At 36.4% G+C, this 24580-nt stretch overlaps 1 protein-coding gene across 1 annotated transcript in view; it reads right to left on the reverse strand.

Moving 5' to 3' along the window:
- Positions 1 to 24580, reverse strand: part of ATRNL1 (attractin like 1) — a 526301-nt gene that overhangs the window by 362632 nt on the left and 139089 nt on the right. The window contains exons 18-19 of the mRNA XM_086616365.1: positions 24188 to 24406; positions 19384 to 19521 (exon numbers count right to left, since the gene is read on the reverse strand). Coding sequence (XP_086472491.1) covers positions 19384 to 19521; positions 24188 to 24406 — 357 coding nt within the window. The remainder of the gene's footprint in view (positions 1 to 19383; positions 19522 to 24187; positions 24407 to 24580) is intronic.

Here is a 24580-nt window from a genome sequence, read left to right on the forward strand (position 1 = left end):
AACCCAAACACATTGTGTCAAAAAAAACCCCCACACACATACCAAAAAAAACCCCATCACATCGGAACACACATACATTGTATAAAAAATATAAAATGTGTATGTTTTTTAAAAAGGAAATACAGGCTTTCTCACGCAGCTAGGCTAAGCAGGAAATAGCAGGTATAAACATATATTAGAGATAACATTGTAATGCTCGATTTCACTGTAAATGTTAACTTAGGTAACCCATTAGTCTACTCATATGAGAATTGCCCTTCTGATCCAATTTGCTACATTACTAACATTACAAAATTGTAGAAACGTGTATTCAACTGGAAGCCTCTGATACCATTTTAGCATTCAACAATTACTTTTACAGCAAACACATCCATTCAACTTCAAGACAGACAATGTAACAGCAAACAGATGTGCTCAACAACACTTATGCAATACCACTAATTGAGTAGGATTAAAATTAAGCTAAATAACTTCTGTGAAGCAATGAGCAATAAAAATAAGTGTTCAAGTTGGTATCAGAAAGGACTGCTGTCTTCTAGAAAGCACTCCAAAAGTGCATGCAGGTCAAATGCAACTGTCATTTTATGGTGGTGCTGACTTATCATGATTAACCTTCATGATAAGTCAGTCTTATTAGACTAATTAGCACAAATATAACTAATTTTATTTTCATCCTTCTTGGTTTCTCTTTTGATTTATCTGTCTTCAATCTCAACCCGATTTATTTTTTATAGTACAATAACAGCATAGAAAAGAAAAAAAAAAACACAAACATATCTGTGTATTGACACAGTACCAAGGAGTGTGAGACATTATAGCTGCCACAGAGAAAAAAGGTAAAAGGAATAATTGTCGTTTTAGGGGTTATATAGGTAGGATATGGAATCTGTATATGCAAGATATACAGAAATTCTGCAGCCACCCAAGTCATAGCTGTATCACATACATATCATTTAAGGCAAGATCAGCTACTCCTAATAATCATAAAAATTAGATAATCATTTTACCAGATCAATACTGGATATAAATTTGTTCTGGAAAAGGCACATATGCCAAATCACCCACCCAGTCATTTTTGTAAAATTAGACACCCCTCACAACATCACAATTTTTTCAATTGGCAGAAAATTTGTTCTCTCAGACTGCAGTGCAGCCTGCCCTCTGCTCTTCCTTGGCATGTTAGAGGCTAAACTAGCGGTTACAGAAATCCTCTTGTCCTTAGCTACTTCCTATCCCAAAACGGCAATTCATCCAAGCTTGAACGTGATTTTTACTTTTTTTCTGGAATGCATAGTCACAGCAAAACTCAGACACTTTCACTTGCCCATGACCTAAGACTACTGAAACCATCTGACTACTAGTAAGGCAAGTAACTTTTTTCCTGAAAAGCAATACTGTGTCACAGAGTCAAACAATCTGGAAACAACAAGTGAAGATTCTTTAGATTTTCCAACTGATACACACATTGAGGGAGAGGGATTTATCCTAAAAAAAAAAAAAAAACAACCCACAAACAAAACCCACAAAACACAACACCACCAAACACTAAGCAAATCCGGAAAACAAAAACCAGGCTGACTTCTGTTGCAGGAAACAAAGTTTAATTTGGTAACACCGACACAATCCTATGGCAACTTTCTCCATTTAAAGGCTTATTTTCATTCTTAAGCTGTTTTTACACTGCAGCAAAATAGCTCCGCAGTGTTTGTATTTCATTATTTCTTTCACTTAAAGTATTCATCCTGAAAAGTGAGCTGATTTATTTGTTGTTGTTGTTGGTTTTTTTTTTTTGTAATACCTGACAAGCAATCATACCAAATCTGCCTTTAATCATCAGCAAGTAACATTATGAATATAGCCTGGAAAACCATAATTTTGTTTTATACAAGTAGATAATGAAAATGCAACACAGAAGACTAATACCGAAAGACAGGATATTTTTTTCTTGTTATGAACTGAGTAGAATCTCAAACAATTAACAAGAGTCTTGCTGTGCCTGACTCTTTCATGCCAATGCTGAACTATCATACAGAATTTTTATAGCTTGTTCTTGGGATCATTCAGGAACAAAGTGGACAGTATTTTCTACTGAAAAACTGTACAAAACCAAAACATTTCCATGAGAACTGATGAACTAAGTATCACCAATTTTATTTTCTTCATGCTAATCTGTGTGAAGAACTGAAACTTTTACACTTACCTTGAACACGTAAAACTGAAAAATTCCAGGTGAAAACACTTTATCTGGTGCTAAGTTTGACATGCCCTACTTAGCAATTCCTTTTCATTCTTTCCACTTATCCATTTTAAATATAATATGATATGTTATTAAGAAATAAATAGCGTACAAATTTGACAGTGGGTTAAGAAGCAGGTTTTGTGAGTTCAAGTCAAAAGCTAAACGCTACATCTAACATATAGCACAGTTCTTTAAGCACGTAAGCATTTAAAGAGACGTTTATTTCGTGTATCTACAAGACTAAATATATTCCTTAAATTACTCTTAGTTTTCTTGTTTGTGAAGAGGCTTCTCACATGAGAACATAAGACTAAATTAGAATTACTTTAAAAAGAAGCAATTTCACATCTGGCAGGCTAAAACATTTACTAGGTTTAGTAATAACTAAAACAGTGGGATTTGTTGTGGATTTTTTTTTTTTAAAGGAGAAACACAAACTGATGATTTTGGATGACTTCATCTTTGCATGTCCAATCTGAGATTTGTTTAAGATTACTTTTTCAGACACTAAAAGCTTAGTATATTTTTTTAAACTGTGTTTTTTTAAATTTTCATGGAAAACATAGCAGCTTCTCTACTGGCTGTTTTGAAAATTTTGTCCAAAAATCTCCTTTCATCAAAAGGCTGCTATTTTTTTCCCCTCTCTCTAAAGAGACTGTATAACTTCCTAAATTGTAACAGAAAAAAAATAAACCCATGATTATTATAAGGCAGTATGAAAAGCAAAACAATTTAAAACCACTCAGTAGCTATTCATAGCAGCTTTAAATGTCAAAAAAAAAAAAAAATTCCAATCTAAGGTGAAAAACAACCGAAATCAACAACTGGTGATTTCAACTATTTGTGTGTATTTGGTCATTCAGAGTAACAGCCCAGAAAACAGAAATGCCTTACACAATTTATCAGACAAAAATGCCACAAAATGTAAAGAAGTCAGCAAATCATTTCCCTCTGTTAGCCATTAGGAGGTACAAACTACAACTGATTTTTAATGCATTCAACTGTAAGTGAAGCTTTTTTCCCCCTTAAATAACTAACGTGGTCTGCCATTGTAATGTATTGCATTTACCACTCAGAAAATGAAGGCAGAATCGACTGCAATCAAACAGAAATACCATTACAAGAGTTTTTTTAAGAATCTTTACTCTACCAGTTGGAAAATCAGTTGCATGATGTCTCAAAAGCTATTTTTTCAACAGCCTGTAGGGATTTTCCAAGACCCTTTAGGGAGAGGGATGACCATTTCCATGTCAAACAATTACTACTTGAGTCTTCTGTCCTCGTGGCATACTCACATGTAGGGATTCAAGCAGGTAACCCCACGGTTGCTGCTACATTAGGAGGTTCTGTCGTACCTCTCTGATTGATGTGCAGTCTCTGATCTAATTTAAATTGATGGGTAAACAATCAAATTATTAAAAATCAGTAAATAAACAATAACTTCTTTTAGGCTGTAAAATTGCAGCAATGATGGAAGATCAACACAAGAAGGACATGGAGCTGCTGGAGCAAGTCCAGAGGAGGTCACGAAGATGATCTGAGGGCTGGAGCACCTCTGCTATGAAGACAGGCTGAGAGCATTGGGGCTGTTCAGCCTGGAGAGGAGAAGGCTCCGGGGTGATCTTATAGCAGCTTTCCAGTACTTAAAGGAGGCCTACAGGAAAGCTGGAGATGGACATTTTACAAGGGCGTGTAGTGATAGGACAAGGGGCAACGGCTTTAAACGGAAAGAGGGGAGGTTTAGATTAGATATAAGGAAGAAATTCTTCACTCTGAGGGTGGTGAGGCAGTGGAACAGGTTGCCCAGAGAAGTTGTAGATGCCCCATCCCTGGAAGTGTTCAAAGGCCAGGTTGGATGAGGCTTTGGGCAACCTGGTGTAGTGGAGGGTTTCCCTGCCCATGGCAGGGGGGCTGGAACTAGATGATCTTTGAGGTCCCTTCCAACCCTAACCATTCTATGATTCTGTGATTCTATGAAGATACCACACGTTACATGTCAGACTGACCAGCTATCACGAGATATATTTCTAGCGTTTTCCTGGGGAAGGATTACAGACAGAGATGTTGGAATTTCTGACTGACTGCGGATGTATCTGCATTTAAACCTATGAGAATAATAGAGAAGCTGTGAGAATAACAGGGAAGCTGTGAGTGGTTGCAGTAACAAGAGAGAATGAGAGCTTCTCAGCACCTAGAAACATCTAGAAGGGTAGATTCTGAAATGACAAACAAATGAAATGTCTACTTTTTTATTATTATTTCTACTGCATTTGGCCTACTCTGGCTGCAGTCAAATGTTTATTTGAGGATTGAGTAACAGTGATTTAAGAAAATGTCATTTTCACCTTAGAACTGCCAACCCTCAACTGGAAGCTAGCATCTTCTCAGCTGTGACACAGTAGCTAAGTGAGCTCTTGACAGCTCTTTCAACACAAGTGAAATATATTTGCTTATAAGAGGCAGAGAAAAATCACCATATATCTGGACAGCTGAAAGTTTCTAAATCATGCGCTGCCTATCTTCTCTGGGAATATTTTTTGGAAACCAATGACTTTACAAATTTCATTAGGAAGGTGAACATACTGATACACAGCTTAGACAGCAAGTCAGAAATATACTTCACAAATGTATTCATTGTTCCAGAAAATAAATTTATAGCATGTAAACCTGAAAAACACAAAAATAAGAATGCACAGCAACTCGTTCATCATTGCCAAAAACTTATACAGTAACATGCAGGACTTGCTCACTAACATCAGTGAAAGCAATAGAATTGTCATTAATCCTTGCGAAAAGATAAAATAAGCACAGAGATAAAGGAATACAGTATAAATCAAACTCCTGTATCTCTTCAATATCTATAAAAGTAATAAGTGGTGATCAGTTAAAGGACGCCTGAATTCTTAGTTATCAGGGTAAGCTGCTGAATAAGCACAAAACGCCTGCTACTTAAACAGATTAAGATAGCACAAGTTATTGCTATTCTTTTTACTGTTTCAAATATTTTTCTTGCATAATAGACCTTTAAAAAGTTTAGATTAAGTTTATTAAATATGCAGCATTGATTGTACATTTGTAAAATTTCAGAAATATTTTTGCTGACTTCTATTTTTCTTTTTTAAAAAAGCTGCCTTGTTCTCGGTCTAGTTGCATAAATCAGAATCAGCTTTGCTGGATGGTGAACTTACATTTATGCAAAGCAACTGACTTTAGCAATCAGGCTTAAGGAACAAAACTATACATGATAAAAGTGGTTGCTAGACATATAGCTGCACAATTACATTGTGGTTGTGCAGGGTGGAAAGAAAACTTTGTCATGCAAGAAAAAAATCCCCTTCAAAGGAGTCAAAAAGACACTTTTACTATTTTTAAAGGTGATTAAAATAAGTTTAAAAGTTTAAAAATAATTTTAATGGTCAAGAACTACAAGACTGGGTCGAACTTAACATTACCTTTGATTATGGTGATTAAAAAATATTACATAATTTTGAGGGGTGGGTATGCTCCCTTGGACAGCTGAGTCGGATTGACCAAAAGGATATTCCATGCCATATAATGTCATGCTTAGCAATAAAAATTTAGAGGGGGAAGGAGGTATGAGGAGGAAGGGCTGGGAATACCAGTTTGGGAGATAGCCATCACAGACACCAGCTGGGCATCAGTGCACTTGTGGGAAGGTGGTGAGTGACTGCCTTCACTTGCTTTGGCTTTTCCCCCCCTTTTTCCTCCCCTTGTTACACTGTCTTTATCTCAGCCCATGAGTTGTGTGGAGTTTTTTTTATGAAATAATTCTGTATGCAATCAAGGAAAATCACCAAAATTATTAAATATGCCAAACAGACATCCTATCAAAACTGTGTGAAATCCCACAGCCACCCAAATAATCTCTCTCTGGAGGTTAATCACGAGGAATGTTACATTCAGCACTTTCTTCTTTTTTTCTCTCCCATAATGTTATAGACATATAAACACAGCTTCACTATGACACTTTCCTTGACCTATAACTCCAGGTCGTTCTCCGAGGATTATCCTGACTATAAGTAGGTTATGGAATAGAAATGTACCTACGAAAAGAGTTCTTAGTTTTAGCTGAGTTTTTCCTTTTAATTTACAATTAATTATGCTAGAAATCATGCTTTTAATACAGGTTTAATCTACAACAAAGCAAAAAGAATATGCTATTAATTATTGTATATACATATCATTTTGAAAAGTTTGCTTAGCACGTTTTGCTTGGCAGTTCAAAATAACCGGAACAGTAATTCGTAAAAGATATCTTTTTCCAAGTTCCTCAACTAACTTTTTCTCATGGCAATCCACTCTTCTGCTTTAGTAGTGCAGGACTTACATGAAATACGTTCCGTTTGGATTGAATTTAATTTAAGTTCATAACTAAGCCCACGTACAGGCATTTTATTCACTCACCATTCAGGCTACCTTGAACACTGTTCCATAAACAGCATTCACTAAAGGAAAGAAAATAAATTTTCAAGTCGCCTATAGGGAAAAAGGTCATCTTGGAAAAAAAAAAGAGTGCTTATTCTAACTGTTCTAACAATCTCTCCGCAAAAAGCAATATGAAGCTTCTATTGAATACCTTATTGTGCTATGATCTCTTTTCTTCATATTTCATATGTACTAAGAAGCCAGGGAACAGCTTCAAAGCACTTTACTTAATATTAAGTAATTTTATTCTATAATAAGGTACTGTATAAAAATGAGCAATTGGTGTCATTGTATCTGTTCAACACCTTAAAAATAAAGAAAAAAAACCCCACATCATCACTATTGCAAAAATGGGATTTCTTGCCAGCCTCCTCACTTGTCAAAACCTTTGGTTGTTTTGTTTGTATAGCATAAACGAAATCATGTTTTCTATTGGAATTTAGCACCACATGTGAGCTCTTCTTTTTCTGAATAATCTTAAATTACAGCTTATCAGAGTTTTACTATTAACTTGTGACCCACTGTTTCTTAGAAACCAAGGTACAAAACAGACAGTGGAAGAGGATTTTTTTTTTTTTAAACTTAGTTCCATATTCTAGTTCCTGAAGACAGTATGAAGCATACTGCACTCTCGTTTTCACTGATCTCCAACATTTATTCATTTTAATATAAAATTTCTTTATTCACATAGACTCCTAGGGTCTGTGTCCTAAGTCTTCAACCCACTGAATATCTGTTATTCATGTGAATAATCACAAAGTACCCGGACTAAAAGATGTTTTTGATTTTTAACTACACAGACTTAGTCACTGTGAAAAGGAGGCTTCTGGAGCATAGTATTTAACCTAATATAAAATTTCCTCTAAAACTTTAGACATCTAATGATGGAATGCCCAAACCCACAACTTTTAATGCATCTGTGAATTCCATAAATCCAATTCTCTACATGCTAGACATCAAAGCACCTAAACAGAAAAGCTGTATAAAAACTCTGTATCCCAAATTGCCATGTCCTTCTCCAAGGGAGTCAAAACTCCCATCAATTCATGTTCCTTCCTAATTCTACTTTAGGAAGATGAAGAAGAAAACACTTTTGAAACTGTTTATACTGCTAGTCCAGGATACTGTGTTCCTTCATGCTTTCTACATTTCTGTTAGTTGCAGATGAGTTAAAAGCTCTTTGTCCTCATTCTTAGTCCTGCCTTACATAGGCCTCAAAGCCTCCAAATAAAATATTTTGGACCAGAAACCTTTTCAAAACAGAATTTCCCTGTAGAAGACATCAGAGCAAATTTACAGCTGTCTATAACAGCAGCAGAATCTACCTACTTATCTCTTTTCTGATATCGAGTTAAACACTGAATATCACCAATATTTCTATTAAAAACTAATCAACCAAACTTTACATAGTGATAGAGCTTTTCTTCTTTTTTTTCCCCTTCTCATTAGTGCAGGTGCTGACCTCTACGGACAACACTGGACAAGAGCATCCAAACTCCAGGCATTGTAACACAAGCAGAGTCAGGATGAAACGTACAGGAACAAACATTTTGGAAGAGTAAAATATCAAGGCAAACAGGATGGAAATGGCCTTCCGGGTCATGGAGTTGATCCCCACCAGAACTTTCTAACTCTCAATATCCTGCTTGTGCTAAACACAGGACTGAACCTGTGTCTGCATGACCCCAGAAGAGGAGGTTAGCTTCTAACTGCTAAATACACCAGGTGTAAGAAAGCTCCAGGGTCCTGTACCTGTACAGGTGGCAACTAAGTACTCCTGGCTTGTTAGCATTATCCTGACAATGAACAGCTTTTACTACTGCTGTATGACACTTTCCTTTTTAGGTCTGTGCTGCATCCTAGGACATGAGTGCACGCATCCATCTACTGCAAAAATTGCTGCTGCTATCACCACCAGCTGAAAAGGACAAGACACATCAGTGATCACAAGACAGCTTAAACTCAACCAAAAACTACAAGTAATAAGGGGACTCTTGTGGCTGAACACATCACAGCTTCCTCATTTTGAAAATTTAGATACAAGTGAAGAACTATTTAAAAAAAAAATGCAGAAAACTGTGGGTTTTTTCAAGTCTCTTAGAAATAATCTATACACCTATTTATTATAAAATAAATATTTATTATAACCTATTTATTATAAAACTAAATGTTCTACTCTGGCTTGTTTTTAATTTACCTGACTTCAATAAGCAATTCTATATGACTATCGGACTCAATGGGAGGAAAGACTGATGACTGCTTGACTGCCAAAATTCAGATGTTCTATTTTAAATTTCTACCTTCCTTATATAACAATTTTACATAGAAATGCTTTTTTTATATTAATTTGGACTGTGAACATCTGTCTTTTGCTTCTAAATAATACATGATAGGAGCAAAACATCAGGTCATTGCTCACTGAAGATTAATAGCTAAGAACAGCAGCTTTCTTGCTATTAAAATCAACTATTAGTACAGGCGAATGAAAAACATGCTTCTGGACACGTGTCAGCACTCTGTGTCACAGCAGCAGAAAAAGTTAATGAAAATAAAATAATGAAATGAATATACTAGTTAAACTAGCTCTAGTTTTTAAATTTTGTTCCAACTACAAGCATAGAAATTTCTAGAGGTTATAAAAAATGATGAATTCTCTTTAACATGTAGCTTTATGGTGCTCAGGTATTTTTTGTTTCCTTGGTTGTCACAGCTTATAATAATTCCTACATATTTTCATCAAACTGATAGTCTGTATGACTGTTCCCCACAGAGAACTGCTATTAACAGTTGTTGGAAGGGATACCAGTGACGGTTATCAGAGGCTGGAAAAGCTTCAAGGGCAGTTTACCAAATGAGATTATAGTACTAAGGCATTAGGATTCCAGCTTTGGAAGTTTGACACCTTGGAAGTTTGGGAGTTTGACACCTGAATTCCTCAAAGAGCAAATTATTTCATCTGCTGTGACTACTGAAGGTTTAGCCTACATTGACCAAGGAAGTACAGTTTGGATCAACTGATTGTGAGGATGGAAATTACCCTGGGTGCACTAATCATGAAATTCTTATGCAAAAGGGAGATGGTCCTTCTAGCACCTCGATTTTAAACAAAATTAATTGTAGTTCATGTGCTCTTAGCTGATCTTAGTGTTGGACTTAAACGTGAATCGTCTAAGCGTACTATGCACAGAATTCAGGCAGTGCCCACAGAATGTCCCATTTCAGAGCACAACATCAGTTTAGGCAATAGGTGCTTTGATGGTTAATTCAGCAAGAACGGTAGCGAGACATGCCAGTAAAAACTACTAGATGCTTCAGTTTTCTGGGAAAAGCTTACTTACTCATTGATTCAAAAGCAAGCATTTGGTTCACTTAGGTCAGATCTAAAAATCATGTGCAAGACAACAGAGATGCAACCATAAAGCCTTAAAATAAAGGTATGAAAGAAAGATTACAAGGATATAAAAATTAGCACAAGCATTTATGCTAAGTGAGAACTGAAATAAACAACCAGGCAAGGGGTTTCATTGTGGGCTGGGTTTTGGGGTTGTTTTGGGTTTTGTTTTGTTTTGTTTTTTTTTCATTTTCTGTTCAGGGGTTTGGTGGTGGGTTTTTGGCTATTCTTGTCTCTTTGATTTGGCCACAATGTTTGACAGAGCTGCACATCAGTCATCAAACGCTCTTTTGGATCTATCAGTATGAAGTCAATACTGTGATCCTCTAACAGTTATTAGTTGATAGTCCATTTAGATAGCCCATTTACAACTTTTCAATTCACTGAATGCGTTTAGGGGAGAAATCTTTGCTCGTTTTTTTCTAGCAAACAAGAAAAAAAACAAACAAACAAAAAATAAAACAACAAAAAAAACAACACCTTCCAAGTGAAAAGAGTCCAGAAAAAACACACTTGAACTCTACACAGAAATGGACTTTTTGCCAGACTTTAAAATAATGGTGTAAAAAACTTCCTTAGAACCACATCATGTAAATGAAAGAGTGCACTTGCATTTGGAATTTGAATGGCCTTAGCTTCCTGCTACAACTCAGGGAAAAAACATGGATAACTGTAGTGTAACAAGAAAGGGATGGGGAATCCAAACGCTGGATCAACCCTTCCACAGCACAAGTCAGGGCAAAAGGGATGGAATTGCAGAGCCACCCCTAAAGAGCAACATGTTTCCTCCCCATCCAACTGTGCTAATTCCACTTTGCAAACGAGACAGAAGTGGGTGAAACAACATGAAGAGCATCTCACTGAAGCAGAGAATTAATTATTGCACAACGTTCCCCAGGCTACTTGTACAACACGTGCAGTTTTTGCATGCATTTCTAAGGAAACATAGATATAATCATAAATCATGATAGTGAAACGAGCCAGAGAAAAATTAAAGCTAGAAAAAAATAGCATGAATACTCATATCGGCTGACGTCAACTCGTAATCAATGCTGTAAAAAAAAAATTTGCTTGGATGAAGGTATTACGAGACACTATTCCAACCTTGTATACTGAAGATCTTCAACCAACCAATGAATATAAAGGGAATGGAGAGGTTCCTTGTAAATCACTCTTTAAACACTTGACAAGACAGGAGCTTAGTGTTAAATATAAATTTGAAAAATCCTTGCAAGTCTTTCCAACATAGGCTTTATCCTCCCTTAGAAAAGGTTTGTGGAACCAAAATGTGATGAGCCTAAAGCTAGTAAAAGAATCTATTACAGGTGTTATATTCCCATAAAATAACAGGACATGAAGAAGTTCTTGAACCTCCGGTCTTTAATGCCTCAGTATATGGCAGTGTTTTCAAATCACAGAACGATTGAGGTTGGAAGGGATCCCTGGAAGTCATCCAACCCCCAACCTAGAGTCAGTTGCCCAGGACCCTGCCCAGAAGGCTTTTGAATATCTCCAAGGAGGGAGGCTCCACAACCTCTCTGGTCAATTGGCTCCAGTGCTCAGTCACACTTTTTTTTTTTTTTTAAAAAAAAAGAGTTTTTAGCACACTAGAACAGCCTTTTCAAAAGCAGACTATAAAACAAAACAATTATCACCTTCCTCCTGCTCAAACTGCTGGCAGGAACTACCTCCAACAACTAGAAATGGCTGGAATACTTGTGTTGTTAAAGAGAACAAATCCCTCAATTGCACAGCCATTTTCCAACAGCCCTGAAAAGCAACCAACAAGTCTCTCTGAGACACTGGTCAGCAATGGGACTTTCCTGACAGAGAGAATCTTTGCTTCCCATTTAAAAAAAAAATCCCTTGATGAAGTTTTAAATGTAAGATTTTATTTCTCCTTCCAAAACCTATTTCTCAGGCCAACAATATCTGCCTAGTTTTGTATGTTTAAAGTAGCATCATACAGTTCCTAATCCTATGATATACTAGTCTCTGGGTGGTTTGAGACTAAAACTCAAACATAGTGTCATTATGCTATGATATTTATGAAATAAAATGATTCTTAGGGAAATAATTTTTTCCACTTTTAAGTTTACTGCCACAAATACAGTCATAAAATATTTATATGCAGAATATTTAGGCTGACGTTTCTCTACACCTGCCCTATGCAATCCCAAACTACAGATAATTTAAAAGCTATGAAGTGATAGTGTTGAAGTGAAAAATTAAGACTGCTGCTTTCTGTTCCCTCAGTGCTTGTATAACTTTTTGAAATTTGGAAAAGTAAGTCTAAAGGGAAATTACCAGATAGCTTTCTATCAACTAAGCAGACAACAACATATTTTAGTTCAAAAAAGAAACTGAACATCAAATTATTTTCCTTGTCATGCTATCAATTTCTTCCTTTACAAAAGACAGATTGCTTTCTCTAACGTGTGAAATTACGTAATTTACTGTATTACAATTTAATATAGAAATGCTGTGTACTGTGTATGTATACACACATACATGTATGAGCATGTATATATATATTCTAAGAGTACGGCTGGGGAGCAAGCAGAAAGACTGCCTGTTTACGTTGTGCTGGGCACTATGGGTTACTTAGTACTCTCAAGATAGGAAAGGAAACTGCTTCTTCCTTGCATGCAAATGAAAATTACAAGTTTGCAAAAACTAGTGGGAGCAGCAGTCAGGGTTGAGAGAGATGACAAGAAGAAGAAAACCTGAAGGAGGAGTAGAAACTAGATGTTTCAGAAAAGAAGAGACCTATCTATACCAAAGAGCAGAATCAAAATAAACTGGAGAAGAGGAAAAAAGATATTCTTCTAAGATCTAGTGTGGATTGTATGGAGTCTGATTCGGCTTTGACATATCAAGAAGTTGTTGGATTGGAAATAAAACTGGGAAAGAGGGGCACTCACCTTGAAACTATTTGGTTGCAAAAGATAGATGTTTCCAACTGGTTTTCTTTAGTACACTTCATCTAGTTTTCCATAGATAATCTTGCTCAGGTTGATGTTTTGCACTCTTGTAAATAAGACTACAGATTACTTCAAAGTAATTGTGCTATTTCTTACATGTGCCGCCTACAAAAAAACCCAATCTAACAGGGGTTAATTTAGCTGTGGTCCTTGTAAAGAAAACTTTTTTTTTTTTTTTATCAAATATCTAACTCGGTGATTCACCTTTGTGCACTATAGGAACAGGCTGTGATCTTGATGGTGCCCATGACAGCTTTTAACAGTATTTCTTTTGGAGAGACAGGGAAGGAAGGAAATCAGTATCAGTTCCTCTATGAACTGTCATGAGGAAACTGTGTCACAAAAGTTGCTACTGCTGAATAGGTAAAATTGTTGGAAACAGTGCCAGAGAAAAACGATCTGTAAATCTACCCAGTAGACATCTTTTTTTTTCTTAATCTCTTGTGGCATTTACTGTAGATATATGTAAGTTGGACGGGTAACGTGTGGTTGGAACTAGATGACCTTTGAGGTCCCTTCCAACCCTAACCATTCTATGATTCTATGCCCAAGTTCACATGGAACAAATTCAGGGAGTAATATGTGTAGATGTAGGCACGCACACACACGTATACAAATACAGGCGAAAAGTACTGAATTATACAACGTGCAAAAGAAGCAGACACTGCACAAGGCATGGTCTTACACAGACAGATGCTTTAGAAGAATAGCAGAAAAGCTTAGATTTATTCTGTTCTTCACATTATACATACTGGAGGAACAAAAAAGGCACCCAGACCTCTCACCTTACTGCAGCAGATGCTATGGATTTGATGTGCACATAGTACACTCACTAGAAACATGTTCACTTTTGCTAAGAATTGGAAGATCTGGTAAAAAATCTAATGTTTCCAGTAAACAATTAACTTCACCTTTTCAAACAGAATGATGACAAATTAAACGTGGAAGGAAGTTGTTGCCTTCAGCATCGAAAATGTTCAACTATATGACAGCAGAGAAGGGGACAGCTCTATAAGGGCAATAGAAGTGCCACAGATTTGCTTAAAAAATGTCTCCCATACAGCCTGTCTGGTCAGAGGCTTTCACAAAATAGTCATCAGTGTCGTAGACACTATGCCTTTTAAGGCTGCTCAGAGAGCAAATGGTGCAAGTTAAACCACAATGCTCCTGCTGTGCTGCTACTCACACTTTTATTCCTACTGCAAAAGCAACAGTAATGGTTAGTACAATTATGGGAAAACTGAACACAGTTTGGGATGTTATCACTTTATGAAAAAAATAGCAATATAGCAAAGTGCTTACATTATCTTATTATTAAATGTATTATAATTCACCCTATGTGTCATTAGTTACTGTAAAGAATTCTCTCCTGGCATCTCATCCATTTGAAGAATAATTTTTAAAAATATCACATATAAAGAAAATGACAAGATGATAAGCAGCTAATTTTTTTTGACATTGACAACTAAGTAGATGATTAATAAGTTTGAAAATAATGCTAAAAATGTTAAGATGATAAAATTTTTCCAAGCAATCTCCCATACTGTGTTCTGCTGTTAATTTATGCAGCAGTCTGTAGTACACATATAACTGTTTTTTTCTACAATTTCTATAAAAACATTGCATCTTTCCCAAACATGCACTACATGACAGAAAAAGACCTTGAAGAAAATACAACACTAGGAGAAACCACCAAGACAGCAAGCCAGTATCTGTTCCCATCTACATAGCTGTTTAATTTCCAAAATCCATCAACATTTAATGATACATTTTTCTACTACTGAATTTTTATATTCATGCCTTCAAAATTGCACCTCAAATGAGATCTGAGCAGAATTTAAATTTAAAAGAAAAAAAAGATTCAAAGTGATTTGGAAGATACAATACCTCCCACGTTCTAGAGCTCAGACTCCCAGAATCTATTGAAAATTAGGACTGGAGAAGAACACGTGGAATCCATTAGTCCACTGCCCTTTTCCAAAGCTACAGAAGTTTGAAAATTTTAAAAATATAGTGTAGGTGTGTCACGGTTTGATGTAGGGGGGGAGGCTCTGGTTGCAGGAGCTGCCCATCAGACCGGACTCCCATCCCCATCAGGGCTTGAGCCAATCGGCGCCTCTGCGAATTGCCCTATTTACGTTGGGACAAAGGAACCGGAAAGGTGTGCCGGTGCCCAGGAGCGAGGAGAAGGGAGGGAGGCGCTGCCCCCGCTCCCCGGCGCCCGGCCGGGTGGCGGACCGGGCCGGGCTGGTGTCTCCCGCTGGGAATGGCCGCGGCGGAGCCGCTTCGGGAACTCGGGAAGAGCCCCGCTTCCGGGGTGCCCACCGGGCCGAATTCACCTAGAAAGGACTGAGATCTGAGAGAAATGGCCACACCGACACCAGCTCAGTGAAGATGGAGCTGGACAACATGTGCCGCAGCTGAGTCCAACAACGTGTGCCGTTGCTGAGTGGCAACAACTCCCTAGGAATCCGAGACTGTGGTAAAGCCCGCACCTGGAGCAGTCCGATGGGGTAAGGATTGCATTCTGCGGGGAGGACTCACGCTGTTCTCCAGAGATTCTCCAGAGAATCTCTGTGGATTCTCCTCGTGAGTAGGGGATCCACTGGAGCAAGGGATAATGGTGTAAGGACTCCTTCTCCGTTAAGAGAAGCGACAGTAACAACATGGAATGAACTGACCTGCACTCCCCCAGTCCCTGCCCCCTGCGCTGCTGGGGGGAGGAGGTAGAGCCGGGAAGGAAAGGCAAAGGGGGGGGGAGTGGTGGTGTTTTTAAGATTTGGCCTTGTTTTCTTTTTATCCTCTCAAGTAACCGGTTTTGTTTGCTTTTCTCTTTTTAGGTAGCTGTTAATAAACTGTTTTGCTTTAAGGAAACTGAGTCTCTTTTGCCCGGGACCGTGGTTGGTGGGTGCTCCTCTGTTCTTGTCTCAACCCTCAGCTCTTGTATTATATTTTTCTCCTCTCCACGTTACTGGAGTGGGAGACCGGCTGCGTGGAGTTTAGTTGCCGGATCGGCCTAACCCACAACAAGGTGATAATGCAGATTTCATAAGGTCTTTAGGCAATCTACCTTACAGCTTAGCCACTAGAAAGTTTTCCTTGAATTTCACCTTAATCTTTTTTGTTGCATCCTAAACCCATTACTCCTTCCTCAACCAAAGTGGGGGTGTGAGGGAAGGCACTTTATCATCGTTCTTTCTTTTCAGCTTCCTTTTGCATATTTGAAGGCTGTTATTATGCCTCTATCTTTTTTCTGTCCTTCTTTTTAGGTTTGTCGCATCTACTAAGCCTGCATCATATCAGGATGAAAGTGAGTCCTTAGATTTGTTTTAAAGCTATTGAAATGTCAGCAATTATAGCGAGCAAAAATCCAGAAAAGTCAATTTTTTAAATCCATTCTTTAATCACAACTATTTAAAATCTTCTGAAACATGAATTATATCTTTTTCCTACAACAACCGTTACTGATCCCACAGTAATTTGATAGCATAACACTATGCAATACCACTACGAGTGTATCAGTTATCTGATGACAGTTGTAAAGGCATCATTATTCCCAGAGTAGGATAAGGAAAACAGTTGTATTTGTACAGAGTTTTCCATCCCTGGACAAAGGTCAGAACAGAATTGCTCACTCAGGGGTGGACAGCCAGCTTCTTTCAGAAGTTTTTGAATGACATCCTAGAATAATAAACAGAAAGGATTTCGGAAAGGATTGGCATAGTTAAGGGGTGGGGGGGAAGTTTTCCAAGGACTGAAAGATTAGCTATGCATCTCCTTCTTCCTTTAAAGGTCTTCGGGGATCTAAGGAACAATAGTGTCTAACCAGGCCTGTAAAAGAAAGGGAAGTTTTTCTTGCAAGTCTTTTTATCTATATCACCAATAGCCAAACTAAGTTGAGAGGGCAGATTTTACCTATAAGTACATATATCGCAACAGCAAATACATCATACATGTACTGAATAATAAGTACTTTTGTCAGGACACTGGGAAAAAATAGTTATTTTATGTCATATGCCATGAGTATGTTAAGAGAATAATTCTTAAATTTTTCTCCCAGTGTACACCACTTTGCCTCTCAACTGTAGAGATCGAGTACAACCTTCTTTTTCCCAGCTTCAACTGCTCTCCAATTCATAACCATGTTGCACCCTTGTAACTATAGCAACTTTTTATATGAAGAATATTATGGTATTACAGATGTACTTTAAGAGTTATAGTCATTACCTTGTCATTCCTTTAAACAGTTTTCAGTCTGGATCCACAAATAAATAACTCAGGAGCTCTGAAGAAAAAATCGCACCACGTGCTCAGGCAGCCTCAACCCTCATACAGAAGGATGAGTCTTAGTAGAAAGAAACATGGGCAGGGTGCAGCCAGAAACTCGGGAGGCAGCAGCAGAGAAAATTGGCACAAGACAGAACTATGGCAATGGGAATTTTTTTTCAGTTCCTCATGATTTGTTTTTCTTTGATTGGCTATTCAACATCATTTCCTTTCTCATTTTTTAATTCCTTCAGTCATACTCAAGTTCAGCTTCTGACTGGGTTGCCCTTTCTTCCACTCAATTTTTTTCCTTATGCTTTTACTTTAATTATGGGTTTAATTTGCAGGTACTTCCAAATTTCTCCTGTTACCAAAAGCATTACCAGCACGAAGGAGAAAAAAAAAAAATAAAACAAAAAATTGAATCATCTCTTTCTTACTGCCTCGACTATGGTTCCAAATCCTCTTAAATTCAAGTAAAATTGATTTGAACTATCTATGAATCACTGGTATTTTTTCTTGCAGAAATCCCTGGCTCACAACTTCTGCACCTCTATCACAGAAACAAAAATCATAATACTGAGGAAAATCTAACAGCTCATAATGACAACATTCATCAAAATGTCTTAAACAGATTTATGGTCTCTATAGTACAAAAACATAACACATCAATGCAGATAAAGCCTCAAAATAATTATCCTCTTTATTTTTTAAAGCATTCTTTTGTCTAAATAGCTCCTGTTAAAATCATGTCTACTAATAAAAATATGTACTCTTACAGACTAGGGTTGAAAAAACAAGTCATAAAATTTATAATTTTACTGGTCTTATAAATTGATTTTAGCCATTATTGCACTACATATAATTCACTAAAGGTGATGGAATGCTTATTTGCTTGATAGCTAATGTATCCCTGAAGAATAAAAGCTATATTAATACATCATTTTGCCATAAAGGTGCTATAGACAGTAAAAGAACATTTTGTCAACTTCAGGAAATAAGAGAACTATTAAGAATTATTTAAAGCGTCATAAAGCACCAGCAAAATGTGCAATTGTCGATAGGGGTAGACATTAATCTTTTCATCCCCTTGAACACACTTTTTACGTATTGTGCTTGAGTTTACCAGATGTGCAGTTTTATGCATTGACTACTGCATGTTAAAGTGCTGAGTAACAAGTGAACCCTTTAAGTGAACAAATATTTCTTGAGAAACAAAGGTCCAGTTAAAGAAGCATCAATAATAGAGAAGGAAAAAGTCATGAGACAAAATTTTCTAGCACCCTCCCAGATTCAATCTCAACTACTTTTCGTATTGAATATATTCCCTCTTCCACCATTTATTTATAAGGGAAGGAGTTACTGTCAACTTTTAAATCACCCATGCAAGTAACAAAGCAGCCCTATAGCAATATACAAAAACCATCTGGACTATGGGACTTCATTCTCTCTTTCACTTCAGTGAGAATACTCCCATACTCCAATTACAAAACTAAATAGATTTAATAGGTTAGTGTAATTTACAGTCCTCATGGTACCAGGCTTTGCTGTTTGAACTATACCTGAAAAAGGCTTGTTGGTCTGTTAAATGCCTAATTTTTCCACTAGTATCACACATTTATACAAATCAGTGTTATCAGACGTTACGGTAGATACTGAATTTCATTTGTAAGCACCTTCTCACTGCTTTTAAGAGGATTGTTTATATGGAATGAATCAACACCTCTAAAATACCAGGATTTAAGGTGTTGCTCCCACAAGACAGTTTCTTTCTCCTCCCTTCCTTAACTGGGAGAGCATCTTTAAATTACCATTTTGTTCTTAGAGCACCCAGACCAAACAACAACTATAAAACAATGATTTTGAATGCAAAGTTTTGCTTTAAAATATTAATCTGATTTTGAATCATTAATTTAGCGAATGAACTCATCATATTATAGAATAAACATTTAACCTTTAAAGAAAAGTTAATTTTACGTTACATTAAAAAAATTACATTCACATTACTTAAAATGTCATTTCATTATTATTTTTTTCCTCCCAGCAGAATTACTTACCTGTACACTGTCCTCCATTTGTAGGATCCCCATAATATCCTGGCATGCACGTTTCACATTGTTTTCCTGTTGTCAAGTTTCTACATTGATCACAGACGTTACTGTTGATGCAGGTGCTGTGGCCATTGCACTGACAAGCTAGAATATAACATTTAAAAAGCCATTACTAAATTGCTCTGGGGAACAAAATTATTCTTATGTGGTTACAAAATTGCAGTAGAATTTAATTCCGAGGAGTTTAATCCTGACTAATGACCAGCATATATATTTGTACTTCGACACAGAACGTCTTTAAAATAACATTGTGACAAGAATTCGCAACAGACCACAGAAGCTGACTATGTCCTGACATGTGAGTTGGACCTGAGTGGGAAGACAAAGTCTTTTTTGCCGTTGTGAGAGACTGAACCCAGTTCTCACAGCTTTAAAATGCCGCCCAGTCACTTAAGAAGCCTGTTAAGAGGCATCAAGTCACGGAGAGCAAATGAAAACCTCAATACCTACACACGTAACGCTGTGAAGCAGTTGAAAGGCTACTGTGATGGAGAACGTGAACAACTCGCACTCAAACCTGAATCTACTGGGGAGAGAGAACTTAAAAAAAATTAACCAAAGATTGTCTTATTTTTCACAGTTCTGATTCCTCCATTAGCTTTGGCACACTAAGGGGTTCTAAGGACATCAGGACCACACGAAACATCTTCAGTCCCTCCTCACTGTACTCAACTTTGGTGAAAGCAGAACAACTGGACTCCTGTTGACGTAATTTTTCACCTCTGACCCTAAAAGCATAGAATTCCTTTTTCTCAAACACCACCACTACAAACCACTGATCTTGCACCACACCTCCTCTCCAGCGCTCCATGTTTTGGAGAAACTTGGGAAGTAGTGATCATTATTGCACCAAAATAAAATGTGATTTCTGCCAGAATCACTGCTCCTGCTGCCAGGATTCAGCTGCACGACCAACAGGTTTTGAAGATGGCCTCCCTATGGAGTGGGACCTCAGAGTTCAGTGCTCAACAGCAGCTTGTCAAATGTCACACTATGTCAAACCTGTTAATCCCTTACTGGAGAAGGGTAAGCAAGACTCAGTAGAGGACAGCTATCTCAGTAGCATCATCTGGTTTTTATTTTTGTAATTTGGATTGTTAATCTAAATGTCATAGTGACTGCTGTCTTGGCTAGGGAAAAAAAAAAAAAAGAGATTCTCACTGCACAATTTAAGTTTTTAGAGCTGTTTTAGAATTTAGTAACTTAATATATTTACAGTCATTGCCAGGCTCTGCTCAAACCATCAAGACTCTCAAGTTTACAATCACTTCCTTTTTCTGTAGCTATGCCTACAGAATCTTGTAAACAAGTACCAAACATTTCTGTACTATCAGACAAGAAGTTTTCTCACTGTCTTATGAAATTACAAGTTAGCTTCTTTCTAAGAATACTTGATTCTTAGACAACTTTGTGGTGTCTTCCTCCAGGCAGTTTGCCATTCTGCAGTTTGTTGCTTTCTCAGAAAAAGCTACATAAAAATGCCATGAATTGCAGCTCCATTTTAGGTTTTGTCTTACATACTAAATGACTTAAAGCAAATGTTAAAAACCAAAAAGGTGGCCCAATAAACCAAAAGAATCTGTAGAAACAGATCACGCATTAAATAGGTGTTCTATTAAAATAATGTAAGATTGTCTAATTAAGACTGTATCATAAGGTAGGAAAAATGTTTCGTTATGATATTCTCCAAGTAGTAGGTCACTGAATTTTACATTTTCTATTCTTTCTAATGCTTGGTTTTGTATTTCTTAATTTTGGTGTTATTTAAAGGATAAATGAAAGCAATCTTATTAAGCAAATTTTTTATTGTGAATTTCAGTTTGCTGCAAGTCATAATATTATCTGGTGATATAAAATAACTTTTAATTCTTACATTTTGTTAAAGCAAAGAAAATGGAAGAGATTTTACATTGAATAAAAAAATATATACAATAAGAATCAATGCAATAAAATTGACATAGCCCACCATTTAAAAATGATATTATATATTTGCTGATTTTCCTAAAAACATGTATCTCATTGAGAAAAGTGACAAGCCAGAAGAATAGTAGAATTCAATAACTTTGTGACATAAAGACAATAGACAAGTGCAAGCAAACTGGAGATCTCAGCATTAAATAATTTTTTAAATAACTAAAATAATGAGACACTGTAATGATCATTTAAGTAAGAACTAGGAGTTAAATTTTAAAAAGTCATTTTTTCTTTAAGTAATTTTAATGTACATCACTGCCAGCAACAGAGTAATTTTCCTCACACATAGAAATGTGATTTTGCTGACTCTTCAGTGAGGCTGCTCTGGAGATAAGCAGTTTTATGTCTAACTTGCTTTTGACCTCAGTGTTGAAATGGTTGGTGATGATGACAATTGTTAATAATTTTAGTTTTAAGAAAATACTTAGTACTAGGAAAATATATTAAAAGGATGTCTGCATTACAATCTGGATTGAGTGTAAAGATACTTCAAAAAGTCTTAAGCAAACTAGTTAAAATCAAGTCACGTCGCTTTTCAGAGAAGAAATTTAGGCTTTAAAGACAGACTTGGGCTTGCGTTCTACCCAAACTGCTCTTCTCATGATAGTAAGTCACAACACTATTTATTTTTCTCATATTTGTCATTTTATTTATAGTACTAGTTCAAATACAAATCTGATATTAGAAAAAAGTATTCATATCAAAATAAATACTACGACAGCTGCTTTGAGGACTACTGATTTCAAAATGACCAGTCGCAAAAAAAAACCCACAGCATTTTTTTATGCTATCTGCTGAATACTGGTTTTAGAGATTTGAGCAGAGAGAAAATAAGAATAAATTTTAAATACTTATCACCAACACAGTTGCCCCGAGGCACTATAAAGAGCACGGATATGAACTACAAGGAAAACTAAGTGCAGTCATGAATGAACATGAATGGTTTAGCCAACTATTCATCAATGTGGCAGAATAATCTTCAAACTACATGTTATAACCTGTTTATTTTTATTTTCATCCAAACTACAGACTGTTCAGTAAGCTTATATCAATTCTATCTTATTTCAAGTACATCAAATAATTGCTGTGCTAATAATAAACTGTGTTCATATAATCCATTTCAGATAATATTTTAAGAAAATGAATATAAAAGGTTAGGAATAAAACCTACAGCCTATACCAATCAAAAGGAATTTTCACATCAATTGAAACTTTAATTCTATGACTTCTGCAGGATTTGCATCTTAAACTTTAAAAACTAGTCAGTTTTTAAACTAAGGTGGAACTTAAGTGAATTCTTGATCAGAACATATAATGAATTTTATCCATGAAGAATAAATATTAAACAAATAAGGGGATGAAATCTTCTAACTCAAACATTTTAGACAAACAATATATATATCCATTATAATTTCACTAGTGGTAGATACCATGTATTGCAGCAAAAGTCTAACAATGCATTTATTATCAACATACCTGTATTTTAACATATAGACTAAGTACTGAAGCTTCCAGACAGTGTAATGTCATTCTACTATTTTCAGAAATTTATTAACAGGCTTCTTTGTTCAGGAAATCATATTAAACGGTGTGGAGTGGGTTGGGCTTTTTTTGTTTTTAACTTAGATCATTTGACAGCGTTCACTTGGTTCTACATTTCACTTATTTATCCTAAAACTTTAAAAAATTCTACTCTCTACCTACGTATTTTTTTAAAAAGTTACCAAAATAAAACTTTCTTCAGAGATTCTGCTTTCTAAATAATATAGTTATACACACACTTACATATAAAAAATTATATATATACAAACAGATCTATATGCATACACACACACACAGAGAATATCCTGATGAAAAAAGTACCCAGAAGAGCAAACATAGTTGCATGTATCCATAAAAGTTGATCCTAGAGAAGCTCCAGCTGTCAAATTTATCAGCAGTAGGAATACTTGCTGGAAAAATTACACTATTTATTCCATTAAAAAAAAAAGTTTTCAAGGTGTCTTTTAAACCGCATTATTTATCAGAAGTTACCACTAGAGGACTGTCAAACTCCCCAGTGTGCTTTTCATCTGCCTGCACTACTACACCACTGCTTTCAGGATTTGAGTATTTCCATAGAGGAGGCTATACCAGTTCAGCTTCCACTGCCATAAAGCAACTGACATCTTGCTTACTTTTCCAATGAACTTAAAAATTAAAATACTATAATCAGATTGGTATGGCTTAACTTTAAACTTCAGAGATGCTCTTTAACGTTACAAAAGCAAATATTGTTTACTCTAAGGTTGACTAGAGAAGTAGCTCAGATATTTCACAGCCTCTCATTCTCACAGCCAGCTGGACTTCTGCATGAACAGCAGGGACACAGGAAATTCCCACTTGTGGCCATCAGCAGTTGCCTATAGATAATTTCACTCCAACTGCACTCTTCTTTGATGGATACAGAAGCCAGAAGAAAGCAAAAGCTGAAGCAAATCCACATACTTGGATTTGAAAAAGTAGAAGGACAGGATGAGTGAGAACTTATGTACAAATAAATGGCCATTTCAGTTGAACTATTTGCATTAAATCTCACATGTGAATCTGCATGACAGTGAGCACATTTGTGTTCAGTAGACAAAAACTAACAAACTATTTAGGAAATATCTTAGAAAAACAAATCTCTCATGCAAATGTTATTTGTATTACTCAAAATAATTATGTTAATTTGGCATGCTTAAACAGAGAAGCATCTCTTATTTCATATCTAAGAAAGAATGGAAGCAGATCTTACCTGGACACTGGATAAAAGCCCACTCGTAATTTCTCTCTTTCGGACAAAGATTAGCGTCAAGCACCATTTCATTAGAGTGCTGGCCAACAGGCTTCATCGGCCCTCTTGATGATCCTTCCAAACACTGCCCTTTTCCAGTGTTACTGGGATCGTTACACCATCCACACCCAGGCTGCTCCAAGCACTGTCCGCAGGTCCTCAGTCCAGAGCAGTTTTGAGCTTTATTACATGGAACACAGTATTAACGCAAGGCGGGGTTTTGTTTCGGGTTTTAGTTTGGCTTTTTGTTTTGGTTTTGGGGATTTTTATAGTTTCTGGGGTTTTTTTGTTTGGTTTGGTTTTTTGGGGGGTTTGGTTTTGGTATTTTTAAAAGATTTTAGGATTTTACAACAG

Source organism: Tauraco erythrolophus, chromosome 9 (assembly GCF_009769465.1).
Source record: "Tauraco erythrolophus isolate bTauEry1 chromosome 9, bTauEry1.pri, whole genome shotgun sequence".
Classification (NCBI taxonomy): Eukaryota; Metazoa; Chordata; class Aves; order Musophagiformes; family Musophagidae; genus Tauraco; species Tauraco erythrolophus.